This window comes from Triticum aestivum, chromosome 5B, assembly GCF_018294505.1.
Source record: "Triticum aestivum cultivar Chinese Spring chromosome 5B, IWGSC CS RefSeq v2.1, whole genome shotgun sequence".
NCBI lineage: Eukaryota > Viridiplantae > Streptophyta > Magnoliopsida > Poales > Poaceae > Triticum > Triticum aestivum.
The window spans coordinates 294,933,425-294,949,336 of NC_057807.1; the positions used below are offsets into that span (position 1 = coordinate 294,933,425).

General features: G+C 48.3%; 1 protein-coding gene across 1 annotated transcript in view; it reads left to right on the top strand.

Annotated features, from left to right (window-relative positions):
• The first annotated feature begins 10,416 nt into the window (after positions 1 to 10,416).
• The window catches only part of LOC123111478 (DNA-directed RNA polymerases II, IV and V subunit 3), an 8,896-nt gene continuing 3,400 nt past the window's right edge, over positions 10,417 to 15,912 (top strand). The window contains exons 1-2 of the mRNA XM_044532278.1: positions 10,417 to 11,018; positions 15,550 to 15,787. Of these exons, the coding sequence (XP_044388213.1) occupies positions 10,522 to 11,018; positions 15,550 to 15,787 (735 nt within the window). The 5' untranslated portion in view covers positions 10,417 to 10,521. The remainder of the gene's footprint in view (positions 11,019 to 15,549; positions 15,788 to 15,912) is intronic.

Genomic DNA, 15,912 nt, shown 5'->3' on the forward strand with positions numbered 1-15,912 from the left:
ACGAGATCAAGGAGGCTAAACCCTAGAAGCTAGCCTATAGTATGATTATCCTTTTTTCTATGGACTAAAGCCATCCGGTTTATATAGACACCGGAGGGGGCTAGGGTTACACAGAGTCGGTTACAAAGGTAGGAAATCTACATATCCATATCGCCAAGCTTGCCTTCCACGCCAACGAAAGTCCCATCCGGACACGGGACGAAGTCTTCAATCTTGTATCTTCATAGTCTTGGAGTCCGGCCGATGATGATAGTTCGGCTATCCGGACACCCCCTAGTCCGGAACTCCCTCAGTAGCCCCTGAACCAGGCTTCAATGACGACGAGTCTGGTGCGCATATTGTCTTCGGCATTGCAAGGCGGGTTCCTCCTCCGAATAATTTATAGAAGATTGTGAACACCAGGATAGTGTCCGGCTCTGCAAAAATAAATTCCACATACCACCATAGAGAGAATAATATTACACAAGATCAATCTGCTGACGTATTCTGTGGCGTGACGTCGCACCACTACCAAGCCTTTACTCAAATTGTTTTTATTGTTCCACCTCAGCGCGTTTAGTGAAGCGGTTTCCTTGGCACGTCTTGCCGAAGCAGAGATCGTGTTCCCCTTATTCCGGGATTCCCATCAATACGGACGTGGGTAACCCAACCGCGCCCGTTGCCACGCCCCCTCCATCGAAGGCGGGTTCCAAACGGTCACGAGGACGGCTCTTGGTATTCTTCCTCTTTATAATGAGACCAAGGCCCGTTCTTTTTATTCAATCCTCTATCGAATCCGCCCCTCTCCCCGAGTTCCAACACCCAGGGCTCCAAATTCGGGTACCTTCGATCTTCGACAATGTCCGGTCCTGACCTACGAGGCCGGTGGATGCCCTCCTCCGTCATGGAGGAGGACGTGCTAAAGCTGAGAGATGCCAGGTACTTAACCTATGAGATTTCACATAGGCTGCCTGCCCGAGGGCAAGTTATCCCAACTCCCGAGCCTGGCGAGAGCGTCGTGTTCGTGTCTCACCTTCGTCGGGGTTTAGGCTTCCCGACGGATCCCTTCGTGAGGGGGCTCATGTTTTACTATGGGCTGGAATTCCACGACTTGGCTCTGGAGTCCATCCTCCACATCTCATCCTTTATTGTCGTCTACGAAGCCTTCCTTCGCACTACCCCTCACTTCGGCTTGTGGCTCAAAACCTTCAACGTGGAGCCGAAGATGATTGAGGGGCGTCAGGCAGAGTGCGGCAGGGCGGTTATAAGCAAGAGGGCCGAAGCTCCATGACCCAAGGGCTCTTTTCAGGAGGAGTTCGGCTTGTGGCAACAGGAGTGGTTCTATATCACCACTCCCAGGGGCAGCAGGCAGAGGCCGCCGCCCGTCTTTCGCTCGGGCCCTCCACAGCAGCTGACGTCATGGGTCAACAAGGGGCGTGACTGGGGGCCGTCCAAAGACGTACCCCTGTTGCAGGACCGGATTCGAGGCCTCCAAGAAAGGGAGATCGATCTGGTCGCAGCGGTACAGGTTATGTTGATCCGGCGCCTACTGCCCTGCAAACGTCGCCCCCTCCGCCTTTGGGAATTTAATCTGTAGGGGCCACGAGCTCTTCAACACTTCATGGGTTTGACACCCGTGGAGATGTAGAAACTGTTCTTCGGATCGCAAGAGACGCGTCTGGAATTGACCGAGGATGCTGGCCTAAGCTGCAATCACCCGGATTCTCAAGTAAGTAGCCCCGTGTCCGGACACGTTGTCCATTTATTTACTGTGGGTTCGCCTTTTAACCAGCTATCCCTTGGACAGGAGTGGATAGCATAAGCAAAACTGATACGGTGTCCGGCCCCCCTCCCTAAGACCACGCAGGATCCCGTGTTAATCAAAATGTTAGAGGTTGCACCTTCGGAGGAGGGCGAGGAAGGGCACAGGGGATCTACCACCTCTGCCACGGAGGCTTTTAGTAAAGGAGGAATCGAGAGTTCCTCCTTCCAGGGGGAGAAGAGGACCGCTTCCGAAGACCCGGGGGCCAAGGCCTCAAAGCGGGGAAAGAAATCTGTATTGGAAGGTCCTGGGCCGGGCAGAGCCCCAGCCGAACTGTCTCCTCGGAGGAATCAGCCCTCTAGCGAGCCGTAAGTAAAAGGGGTAATTTTGTAATAGTGGACATCCCTGTTTAATTTCTAAGGGTAACCGAAGTCTTCACCTTGTAGTTTGGATCTCAGCCCATCTCAGCACAGCTCATCTTTGGGAGACCTTCGTCCGGAAATGATGGAGAGCGAAACGCCTCCATCTGCCGCCCCATCGCGCGGGGCGGACGACCCTGAGGTGTCGTCGCGGAGGGTCTCCCCGAGTCCGGCGGGGCCGGAGAGTTCGGCACCCATTGGAGTACGGCCGGTGGAGCTACAGGATTTGCTTAAGAGGGCATCCATCTCAGAAGATCACCGCACATTTAATGGGTAATGTGATTGAGAGGATCTCGTCCGCCGAAAGCGGGTTGTACGAGGCCGTCGGAAGTTTACTGATGGGATTTGAGGTACGCAAAAAATGACATACCTGTTGATAGTTTTGCACATAAAGTGCGCCCTGTATAGATAGTAGCCCCTGAGACTTGGTATGCTGTCGAAAACGACAGCGTGCCTAGGATCATAATCTCAGTTATTAACTGTCGCCTTTCCTATGCAGGTGGCAGAACGTTCGATGGCCAGCCGGTCTGATGGATTCGCCAAGCTGAAGAAGCAACTCGACGCTACAGATGCGGACATCTCGCTGGTTAATAAACGACTTGATGAGTCACAAGGTATGTGGTTGCTCCGCGGTCACTTAGTAAGGGAGCTGATGCCCATTCCTTACAAGTTGTATGCTTGATGCAGATGGTGCTGCTGCTGTGGAGACCTTCGAGCAGAACTTGCTCGGGCCAAGGAGCAAGCCAGAAAAAGCGAGGCGGCTGCCTTGAAGGCAGCGGAAGAGCTAGAAGCCGAGAAGGCTGCTCACTGCCGAAGCAGGGAGGAGATGGCCGGAATGGCCATGAAATTAAAAGTTGCTACCGACCGCCTGGAGGTTCTTGAAGGAGAACGCCGAGCGAAGCAAGAGGACCTGAAGAAGGCCGTTGCCGAAGCCAAGGATGCCCATAGTGCGATGCGGGCTATGAAGGAGGAACTGCGTCAGGTCGGAGACATTGTGGCTGGAAAGCCCTTTATGCTGCGTAGGAAGTTCACGGATCCGAAGTATGCTCAGCTGGGCCGATTGTACGGTGCGGAGGATCCTTATTTGGATTTGGCGGCGAGTGCGGCGGACGCAGTCGTACACTTTCGAAGCCAGGAGGATCATGAAATGGAAGAGCTTTTCTGGTCTCAATTCCATAGTCCAGAGCATCCATTTCCATTGAGTGATCGGCTAGTTGAGCGGGCTGAGCTGAATAGATTGTCCGGACTAGCCATGACGAATGTGGTCGCTCATCTGTGGCCGAAAAGGCCCAAGCCGAAGAGTTATTTTGGCTTGTTGCAGCAATTCCTTGGGTCAGTGTCGCATATTAAGGCGATGAAGCGGTCGGCATGCATAGAAGGTGCACGGATGGCTCTCGCCCGTGGTAAAACATACTGTGCGGAGATGGATGCCACCGCTATTGCATCCCGGGGTTCGGACAAAAGTCGATTCCCCACCGAGCATTACTTTGAGGAAGTCCTGCAGGGCGCTCGTATAATAGAGTCGCAGTGCTCGAAAGATGTTATGTTTGAATGACATGTATGATTTCTAAGATCATGTTTATAATGCAATGACTTTTTATACTTGTGTGTTCAAGTATTGAACTATCTCCTGTGCGGCCGTATATGTATGTATAATCTGAAAGATGGCAGTCTTTGGCTTCAGCCCCCACGCACATGGTGCGGGGGTGTTTGCAAAAAGAAAAATGCTTTTTCACACTTAATCCAACGTCTTGGTCCTTTTAAGGAGGTGATAGCATGGCAAACTAGGCAACCGGACTATAATGCTTTATCACTTTCACTTAGCCATAGGAGCTCGAATGTGGGGCTACTATATAGCCCCTGATGGCACTGCGCTACTCCGAACTCGGGGCGCGTATGTGCCTGACCGGGAAGCGGTCCTTCGTCAAAGCGGAGGAATTCTAAACATTCCAATGGTCGATCGAGTGGTTGACCAGTCTCTCGCTATATCATGACAGTCAGTTTTCGGCTTTCTCTACTGAGGTGCTCTCCCGGCCGAACCGGGGCACAATCGCAGTAGTTCTCCTGGTGCCGCGTTAGCCGATGATACGGAACGTAAGGCAGCAAAACACAGGAGCCGGGCAAACCCAACATTTGACCAAAGACATGATTCGGAGCTGATGCATATAAGGCCTAACTCGAGACGCCGAACACTCCCTGAGGTGTTCGGTCTTTATGATATCGGGCAGAACAAAGCCCTAAGCCCCTAGTGTCCAGGTACAGGCGGGAACTTCTGACGCGGCCGATGCCAAAACGCCAGCCTCCTCCTCGGCTCTAGTAGGAAACCGGGGGATGTGTATCAACAAGAGACAGTAAGAAAGGTTTACGCAGGGTCTTAATCTGAAAAGAATCCTTGCAACGGGTCCCTACTGCACGTCTGCGTCTGTGTCTCCGTTGTGCTGTATCCTGGACGGGTGTAGCACGTGCTTCATCTGTAAAAGAGAAGGACTTAGTTTCTAAGAAATATCATGCAAAAATTGTATTAAAATAAAGTATAATTTGGAAGATGAAGAAAGTTGAGCTTTATTGGCTTTCATCATTTATGCGCGCGCCCCCCTAAAAAAAGGGGTATGCGGCTGGGAAGCCCCTTGTTAAGTTACGACGGACTCGTCTAACCATGTCCGAGGTCTAAATGACCTGTTTTTAGGGGCTTTGACCTGCAAGGTCGGATTAATGTGTGGCTGTCGAGGCAGCCGCACATTCTCCATGGTCGAGAGACACCTGGAGTTTTGAGATTATGCCACGTGGACCGGGCATTTTTAAGTGTAAGAGACGCGTAATGTGGTATTGCATTAAAGCAGGCGAAAGTTGTACGCCCCAGTAGTGCTTAAGGGCTACTGCTAAATGGGGCGATGGGGAGTGAGCTTTTCGCGACGGGGGTTGTCGGATGAACCGAACACAACCTCTAGTGGTACAAAGCCTGTATAATTGGCTAAAAAAGGCCTGGCGTCACTCCTTTGAAGGAAGTGCTACTATAGCGAATTTTGGTAGGTTCTATCCCCATTATGCAGACGGTGTCCTGGTATGGCAGGTGCTGCACTGTGTGTTATCACATGAAGTGAGTTCACTGTTTTGACTTCTAGTGGGAAAGTCTTTTGTTTCCCGGAGTGTTGCTTTTGGGTTTCGTCACTTTCACTTGGTGTGTCGAGCCCCTTGTGTTCGGCGTTAAGTCGGCCGGACTGCTTAAAGACCCAACAATCTCTGTGGGTATGGTTTGCAGGCTTCCCGGAGGTACCATGTATTTGACATAGTCTATCCAGAATCTTGTTTAGGTTGGATAGCTCATCACCGTTATCCTTTAAGGGCAGTGTTTTGTTGTTCGGCCGAGAGCTTTTGAATCCGGCGTTGACCGCCATACTATTTGGGCCATTTTCGTTATTCCGGTGCTGATCTTTTCTGCGTCGTGATTTCCCATTTCCATCCCTGATTTCGGATGTACTCGGGTCGCTGGTGCTGCATCTAGCCAGCTAGCTGTCTTCCCCTGCGTAAAAGCGTGTCATGAGGCTTGTTAGTGCGGCCATTGTTCTTGGTTTTTCCTGGCCGAGGTGTCTGGCGAGCCATTCGTCTTGGACGTTGTGTTTAAAGGCTGCTAAGGCTTCAGCGTCCGGACAGTCGACTATTTGGTTCTTTTTAGTGAGGAACCTGTTCCAGAATTTGCGTGCTGACTCTCCGGGCTGTTGAGTTATGTGACTTAAATCGTTTGCATCCGGAGGCTGGACATAAGTCCCCTGAAAATTTGCTCGAAACGCATCCTCAAGCTCTTCCCAACTTCCAATCGTATTTTCTGGGAGGCTTTTAAGCCAATGCCGAGCTGGCCCTTTGAGCTTGAGGGGTAGGTATTTTATGGCATGGAGATCGTCTCCTCTTGCCATATGTATGTGTAGGATATAATCCTCAATCCAGACGCCGGGGTCTGTTGTTCCGTCGTATGCCTTTATGTTTACAGGTTTGAATCCCGCTGGAAATCCATGTTCCAGTACCTCGTCGGTAAAACATAGTGGGTGTGCGGCGCCCCTGTATTTGGGTGTCCCGTTGTCTTCAAATGCTCGGCTGGTTGTGTTACTTCCTGGAGTCTTCTTTTTTGGCCCATAGATAGACCTGGCCGGGTTATCCTTTTTCCGAGGATCTTTATGCTGATCGTGTGCCGGCTTGTGTGCGGCGCCCCTTGTTGCTCTTGGCCTGTCATCTGGTCGTCTATCCGGCCAGGCGGCTTCTTTCTTTTTTGATTGCGGGGGCTCTAAGGCCTCCTCGTCAAATTCGGGCAACAGCTTGCGCTTCGGGTAGCTCTTTGTCTGGTGACTAGTGCCATATTGATATGCGATGTTGAGTACTTTGCTCCATCTCATTCTGAGTGCATCCTCCGCTATTTTAAGCTTCCGCTTTTGCTTCTTCAAACTTCTTGCAGTGGCGACGAGCCTTTTATGAAGATTCATATGCTCTGGTGATGTGAGATCATCTTCGCCGGGGATGGGTTGCTTGTCCAGTTCATGTCCGGCTGGCTGCTTGTTGACATGTGCGTCGTCCACTGCTTCGACCTGCTCTAGGGCCGGGTCCGTATGGGTGCCGTTTTTGTCGATGCCGGTCTTCGGGCGGTGCTTGCGTCGCCGCTTTGTTTGTTTGTTGGGGGAGTTGTCCTTCGCCACGTCCCGTTTTTCCTCATTGTCGCTTCCTTTTGGTGTATCCACCATGTATACGTTGTGAGCTGGGGCACTGGTTCTTGGTCGTCTCCGGCATCGTCGTCCATACCGTCGATGTCTTCGGAGTCGTCGTCTAGCATGTCGGTTAGATCGTCGACAACGGCTACCAAGTGGGTGGTGGGTGGGCTTTGAATTTCTTCGTCGTCCGCATCCCAACATTCCTGACCGCAGTCCGACCAGGGCTCTCCTGATAACAAGAGATACTTTAGCGAACTCAAGATGTCGCCGAAAGGTGAGTGTTGAAAGATGTCCGCTGCGGTGAATTCCATGATCGGCGCCCAATCAGATTCGATCGGGGAGGGCGCGGGGGGTTCGGAGTCCGGCGAGGAGTCCGGCACCTCGGAGTCACGAGCTTTATGAGGGACAAAGTCAGTATTCGGCTCTATCGCCATAGAGGTTGCAGCCCCCGAGGCGATGTCTAGGCATCCGTCCTCGATCTATGCAGCCGGCTCCGGATTGAAGATCGGAGCGGTTTCGAGTGCGGCCTCCAGGGTACTGTCCGGCTACAGAGCTAAATCACGCTCGCTGTGACAGTGCGGCACGCTCGGCTGTGGCTCGAATCCATCGAGGATCAAGTCCCCGCGGATGTCAGTCGTGAAGTTCAAACTTCCAAATCTGACCTGACGGCCAGGGGCGTAGCTTTCGATCTGCTCCAGTTGGCCAAGCGAATTGGCCCGCAGTGCAAAGCCGCCGAATACGAAGATTTGTCCGGGGAGGAAGGTCTCACCCTGGACTGCCTCGTTGATGATGATTGAAGAAGCCATCGAGCCTATCGGTGATGACACAGAGGAACTCTCAATGAAAGCACCAATGTCGGTGTCAAAACCGGCGGATCTCGGGTAGGGGGTCCCGAACTGTGCGTCTAGGCGGATGGTAACAGGAGACAAGAAACACGATGTTTTACCCAGGTTCGGGCCCTCTTGATGGAGGTAAAACCCTACGTCCTGCTTGATTAATATTGATGATGTGTGTTACAAGAGTGGATCCACCACGAGATCAAGGAGGCTAAACCCTAGAAGCTAGCCTATGGTATGATTGTCCTTTTTTCTATGAACTAAAGCCATCCAGTTTATATAGACACCGGAGGGGGCTAGGGTTACACTGAGTCGGTTACAAAGGTAGGAAATTTACATATCCGTATCGTCAAGCTTGCCTTCCACGCCAACGAAAGTCCCATCCGGACACGGGACGAAGTCTTCAATCTTGTATCTTCATAGTCTTGGAGTCCAGAAGATGATGATAATTCGACTATCCGGACACCCCCTAGTTCGAAACTCCCTCAACGATACGTACTCATCTTGCCTCCGCCTCTCCCTCTTTTTATTCAATAGATCTCAGCGTCCACTATCACCACGCACCAGCACCACGAGGCGTCTCATACTTTTATTGGCTTCTCCTCCAGAATTCCCATCCCAATTGCGAGATGATTTTGAAGATAACGAGTCGCCCTCAATTTTTGCAAGGAGCGAAGCGGATGAGTCCTTCCTGTTGGTAGGCGAGAGGAGTCTGTGGTCGTGAAGGGAGCAAGACGACGAAGATCTACAACGTTTGTAGGCATCCTAGCGGCGGCGACAAGCGGTGGTTCTGTACATGTATGAATATTCGTTCTCTTCCATTTTCTGGCAGAAGAGGTAGTTAAAAGGCCAGATGCATCTAGGAGGGTTGTTTGATCTACACATCACATTTTCTTATTCTTAATCAAGCCGCTAGTGCCCAAATCGAGCTCCCATATGGGTAATCTCATCACCACGCCATGATGGAGCTTGAGGTCTCACCTAAACGACGCTGCCGTATGCCTGCAATGCCTCCTTGGTGCCCCCACTTCAGCTTCGTCTGGCCACGATGACACGCCTGGATGTGTCCTGCGCACGCCCGCAACTCCTCCATGTTTCCCCGCTTCAGCTTCACTCGGCCACGACGGCGCCGCAGCATGCCCACGACGCCTCCCTGCTGCCCCGCCACAACTTCGCCCTACCCTGCTGCCGCGCCTAGATGGCGCCACCGCACGCCCGCGGCATCTCACTGCTGCCACACCACAACCTCGCCCGGCCACACCGCCAACATCAGGCTGGAAAATCACTAGCGCCGGCGGACATGGTCAATAAGCTATTTTCCTTGTCTATTGATTTGACATGGCAGTAATACAGACTGGAACAAATAGATGTAGAGGGACAATGCTCCAACTTGATGTAGATTATCCCTCCTATTCCTATTGTCCCTCTATTCTTTTGATTTGATGTAGATTATCATCCTATTCCTACGATGCTATGTCATATACTACTTGGAGCATTGCATAGGGCTTTGTTGAATTGGCCTAGTTTTCAAGACTTGACCTTAGTTACATCTAATAATGGAATTTCAGTTTCAGTTCAACTCCACCGGTAGAATAGATGGAGGTTGCATTGGCTTTTTAGATCTACCCATTGGGGTGCCAACTAGGTTCAACTAATTATTTTGCCTCTCATTGTGCCTTCCTTTATCTGACATGCCACTTTAATTAACTGTATAAATAGATGAGTTATGATTTTCATCTACCAGGAATGTACAAGTGCCATGTCTTCCATTATCTAGATTTAAAATTGATGATGAACAAACAAAGCTTTTCCACTTGGATCAAATATGAATGCAAATTCCGTTGCATTTTTTCCAATGTTAACCAACTAATTTTTGTTTGGAACCCATCATTGTATCATTTTGGTGATCTCTGTGGATATTAGTCGAGTTCATCCCTTAAAGAAATATGTACAATTTAAATCATTAAATCTTCCTTAACATAAGTAAATTGCAGACTTCAATGATTCGATATTCCATAGTAAAAAATATCTACAAAACTATACGCAAATCTTCCCGCCGCAACGCGTGGGGAATCATCTAATTTTAAAAATAATTAACATGCAAGATAATAACATATTTGAAATGTACACATCTTTTGAGAATTTTTCATATATGATATGTTAGATTGAAGTTAGGGTTTGAAAATTATGATATTTTTGAAATTTTTGAATCTGCAAAAAAAGTTAAACTAGTTAAACAGAGAGAAAAAACGGGTCAAGGGAGCATATACATATATGTACGAGTGTGTTATGTAAGGGTGTTGTTTCTTATTAACCAAGGATGAGGTGGTGTAGCCAAAAGAAAAGAAAGAGGAGCGGGGAGCAAGGATCGAACATGTGTCTACGGGGTGGAAGACGTAGGCTCCGACTAGGCGGGTATAACTATGATAAATGAGGGTGTCGCAAACCAAAGGCGAGACGGATGGAGCCAGAATGAAACTCTTTTTCTCACTTATGGGTGACATAGTGAGTAATTTATAGTAACTTCGGGGTATTTTCTTGGACGAAGAATATAAGCAATAGCTCTTTTATTATTATTAGGTAGAGAAGAGATGAAGAAACTGTGGTGAAAAGAAAATGGACGGTGAGATGCCGCGAGGCACACATTTGGTCCGGCACGAATCTTAATGTGACCACCAAACGGGGTGTGAGCGAAATCAAGGGCAAAGACGGACAAAACCCCGTCCTCCACACTCCCCTCCTCCGCTTGCTCCGTTTCCCCCAAATCTGCCGCACGACCCAAACAAAACCCTTGCGGCGGCGACCCACCCCATCTCCGGCGGCCAAGCGGAATGGAGCGCTCGGCGGCGGGCGTCTCGTACCAGCGCTTCCCGCGCGTGCGGATCCGCGAGCTCAAGGACGAGTACGCCAAGTTCGAGCTCAAGGACACCGACGCGAGCATGGCCAACGCCCTCCGCCGCGTCATGATCGCCGAGGTCCCCACCGTCGCCATCGACCTCGTCGAGATCGAGAGCAACTCCTCCGTCCTCAACGACGAGTTCATCGCGCACCGCCTCGGCCTCATCCCGCTCACCTCCTCCGCCGCCATGTCCATGCGCTTCTCCCGCGACTGCGACGCCTGTGACGGAGACGGCTCCTGCGAGTACTGCTCCGTCGAGTTCCACCTCGCCGCCCGCGCCACCGACTCCGGCCAGACGCTCGAGGTCACCTCCACCAAGGACCTCCGCTCCACCGACCCCAAGGTCTGCCCTGTCGACCAGCAAAGGGAGTACCAGCAGGCCCTCGGTAACGTCGACGCCTACGAGCCCGATGCTGCTGGTGATCACAGGCAAGTCGCGCTCTCCGTTCGCCCCATTGTGTTAATCTTTATTCTTTAGTACTGTATTTCTTAAACCCCCAAGTATTGATGAAATGACGACCTCTGCCTGATCACAGAACCCAACTAACCCTAGTTAGCCATTCTACTAGCAGCATATCTGTATGATGAATTCCTAAATTCAGCTATCTGTCTCTGTCTCCGCAACGTCGAGGTCTACGAGCTCGATGCTACCGGAGACCATATTGCATGAGGTACTTCAAATAGTGCAGTGAAAGTTTAATCTCGTCACTGCACTATTTGAAGTACCTCATGCTCATCATCATATCTGTAAATGTTTCAATTTGATGGTTAATTTGTATCGAAAGGTCACAATTACACTTTCACGACATTGTCTCTGTGTTCATTCTTGTATTTTAAATCAGCATTCTGGTACTAGCAGTCTAACATCGCATGTAATTGAATCATGCTCAACCAGGTCTCAGTTTCAGATTAAAAGCTCTGCGTGTGCTACAGTTGCTTATAGGTTCAGTTGGTAGGAGGCCAAAGCGCCAGCATTTTACTTTATCTATGCCAAAATGCTAGTCGTCCTCACTTACACTACCGCATGCTTTCACTACCTTAAAATTGCAATGACTCAAGTGAAACTATATTTGTATCTCTGTACAACATCTTCAAGTGTGATCAGCATTAAGACAAAGACATATATTTATTTAGCCAAAGCAATCTTGTATTGTTGATTCCAATGAACACTTATTTTTGTATCCTTCAACTATATCTGAACTAAACCAGCATTTCCTAGTAATAACGTTGTTATCTCTGAATTCTGAAGATGGCATATTCTCGCTAACTTGAAATTTGGAAATTTGTCATACTAATCCATTAGACGTTTTCTTTGTGTGGAAGTATTGGTAATGTCATGTAATCTAACATTTGAATAGATCGTTTATGTAGAGAGTTCAATAGCTTTATTGGTTGTGTAAACTTCTTTGAACACTTTGTTAGTTAGACATTTAGTACACATGGATGCTCTGTTATATCACATTCTGTATTTCTGTCGAAATCACTGAGAAGATATAAATGTACTGCAACATCAGGTTCTCGATCTTTCATGGTATGTAGTTCAGGTAGCATAAAATACGTTGACCTCTTGTTTCGATTGTCATGTTCAGTGCTTTTGTTGAAGCCTCCGAAAATTCGTGTCCAGTGAAACTTATAAATTGTTTATCCTTGTTGGATATGCACATTCTATGCTTGTCTAGATACCTTTCTGGGTTATATACATACTACATGGTCGTTATTGTGCATCCTTTGTGCAGAGAAATTATTTACTTTAGACATTGATATCACTTTTAGAAAAAGGAGGGAGCAAAAGAGGTTGTAAAAGAGACAGAAAAGAAGCTACCATGCAATTTCCTTTTACTTTTCAATAACATAAACAAACGAGCTTGATGGCTACACAGCATTGTTTTTAAGGCGGTAAGGCGACCTAAGGCGAGCACCACCCGCTCTAGCGCCTAGGCGACGCCTAAGCGCCTAAGGCAGGCATATTTGTAAGGCGCTGCCAGGGCGCCTTATCGCCTAAGCGTCCAAGGCAGGACGCCTTAAAAACAATGCTACACAGTAGAGCCTAAGTTGTGTGCGCCTTTTGCCATGAGGTTATATTATTACTCGTACCCTAGTGTTATTGGGACTTGGGAGTACCACTAAATCTGAGAATGGTCGGGGAACTGAACTAACCTTAACTGAACCCGCATGATCAATTTGGGCAAACCGAACCTAACTAATCCTCTCTAAATTTTATTTAAACCCAAACCAAACTGAACCACGTCCTCACTAAACTGAACTGAACCGATGGCTGAAACCATGGTTTTAGCCAATGGGTAAACAACAGTTCCATACCATGGTGCCTCCTATGTTCATGGAAAATGGCCTGGTGCTGCTCCCAGCTCTCTGCCTTCGTGAACAGCTTGTAATGGAGTGGTTGAGCAGGGCAGTGGTGAGCAGAGCGATACACCTCATGCGCCGGCGCCGCCCGTTGTTGTCAGTGCGGCGGGTCGTGCATGCGTGTGACCGCCGTCGTGCTTCTGAGAGCTGAGCATGATCTTCAGCTGCTCCCACGAGGGTGTTGACGCCGCCGGCGCCGCTGGACGACTCTCCTTGGATGCGGCATTGCGGCTCAGCGTCGCGGGGGGCGGGGACGCCGGGACGACGAGAGGTGGCGGCGGCGGCTACAGGAACGGGGAAAGTGCGAGTTGTCGAGCAGACCTACGTAGTTCGAACCAACCTCGGAACCGGTTTGGAATCATGGGTTGAGCCTGGTTGGAAATTGAATGGTTTAAGCCCATACCTGACCACACCCACCTATTATTCACACGAAACTGAACCAAACCAAACTGTTAGCAGATACAACCTATTAGCGTCCAAACCAAAGAAGCCCACATGATTAAACTGAACCAATACACCCGGTTTTACGAAAACCGCCCCCAGGTTTAAGTACCACTCTGTATGTCACATGTATCTTTCCTTCTCTTCTACAATAAGTTAACCAATTCATTTTCATCTGTAAGCAGTTAGCTAAAGAAAAGAAAGGTGCCTTTTTTTGTATATTCTTCTTTTCCCTCTTCTTTCATTCCATCATAATGGGGCATTATGAAGGGAAGTACTGAGCATTTTGGTTATTAGTTGATCTTGCATATTAATTATACACACTAATCATGTGGGACAACACTGCAAATGATTCAATTTTCCATATCACATGCAGATTGTTATGTTGGAAATACTACTGTGTATGTCTCATGTTCTTTCCTTCATAAGTTAACCAAATCATTTTCCTTTGTAAGCAGTTTTAAAGAAAAGAGCCTTTTTTTGTGTTACAATCTTCTTTCCCCTTTTCTGTTATTCCATCATAATGGAACGTCATGAATGGAAGTAAAACTGAGTATTTGGTTATTAGTTGATCTTCATGTTAATTGTACACACTAATGTTATGTGGAGTAAGCACTACAAACGGCTAGGCTACACTTATATGTATACCAGGCTTACCGTCAGTGGCATATTTAGGAGGGGGATAAGACTTTGTACCCCTTAATAGTTTGATTATGACATTTGGCTGTCTATCTATCTGACACTGATCCGAGACTATTGCCTTACTTGGGGATCTTGTTGAAATAAAACAGATGTCCAACTTCTCAGAAGCCAAAGAAAGGCCTTACATTTAGATTCATTTCCTTTATTGCCAAGGGCTTGGCTTATCAGAATTGATAGGATAATTCCTTGGGCTTGGTTACTCTGCTCCCTACGAAATAAAAAACCTTTCCATGTGGTTTGACTTTGATCTGACTCTGTTTATTAGGATTCCTGTGAACCAAACATCTAACTCTGCAAAAGTCCTATGTTTTCCAATCCTCTGTTTGCACATGTATTCCTATCCAATTCCTGTGTTTTTTCCTTCTCTGCGTCTTTAGAATCCAGTTGAGAGGCTGAAGTCTGCAAATTCCTACGTTTTCCAATCCTCTGTTTTACACATGTATTCCTATCCAATTCCTGAGTTTTTTCTCCTTTCCTGCGTATTTAGAATCCTGTAAGCCAAAGGAGCTCCAAGTCTGCAAAATTCCTATGTTTTCCAATCCTCTGGTTTACACAAGCATTCATAATCATTTCCTGTGTTTTTAGGATCCTGTGAGCCAAAGGAAGCTTTACATGATGCAGTAGATCCACCTTCTCAAGCTATGTTTTTAAGGCGACGCCTTACCGCCTTAGGGAGGGGGGGCGCTTTGGCGCCTAGGCGACGCCTAGGCGGGCGCTTTGGACGCCTAGGCGCCCAAAGCGGTCGATTTTCCAAAGCGGAGGGGGAGCGCTTCGACGCCTAGGCGTCGCCTTAGGGACGCTTTAAAAACATAGTTCTCAAGACCTCGCAAACAACAATTTCTCTTCCCCATAAAACCCTAATTACCAACCACCTTCCACAGAGAGTAGACTATACAAGTGGACTATGGGGTTGGTGGCGGCGGCTTACACGGGGAGAGGAAGAGGCCGAAGGAGATGGAACCTTCCTGCAAGAAATCGGTGGAAGTGGGTCCGCCCCTACAACTCATCAAATCTGCCTTCTTTTCTGTTATGCGCTGTACGTGCAGGGAGTTCAAGGGGAAAGCATTAGTCTTACCCAGACCGGTTAATGCTAGAACTATAAATAAGGGACCAAGATCTTTTATGTGTTTCTAAATGCAAGCATACTCTGCTTATCAACTATGTTTGCCTAATTATTTTGTTATTCTATACGTTAGATGGCTATGTACATTAACTAAGGTCCAAAGGATTAGTAACACTAAATCTTCTCCTACATGCACAGAGCATGCACTATTGATATGTTCTGGTGCTGTCACAATAAAATTAAGCTACCTTATTATATGTGTTAACTTTTGGTCTAATGGATTCCGTGGCATCTTTTCTTTACATATCTTGGTCCTCTTGATAATAAATGTTTGAACACTGCCCTTAAGTTTTCTCTTGTGAGCTTTAAATAATGAATATCTTATTTCAGGGGCATATTAATTGTAAAGCTGCGCCGTGGGCAAGAGCTGCGTCTTCGAGCAATTGCCAGGAAGGGAATTGGAAAGGACCATGCCAAATGGTCTCCAGCTGCTACTGTGACCTTCATGTATGAGCCTGACATACGTATTAACCAAGAACTCATGGAGACACTTACACTTGAGGAAAAACAAAGCTGGGTGGAGAGCAGCCCTACAAAAGTATTTGACATTGATCCTGTCACCCAACAGGTCAGCTTGTTCTCTACTAGTGCTTCTCCATCACTCGTTTCAATAACATATTAACATCATCAACGAATACACGAAGTCTAGTTTTTTATGATAAACTATTGCTAGATTCTTTGTGTGTGTGTGCG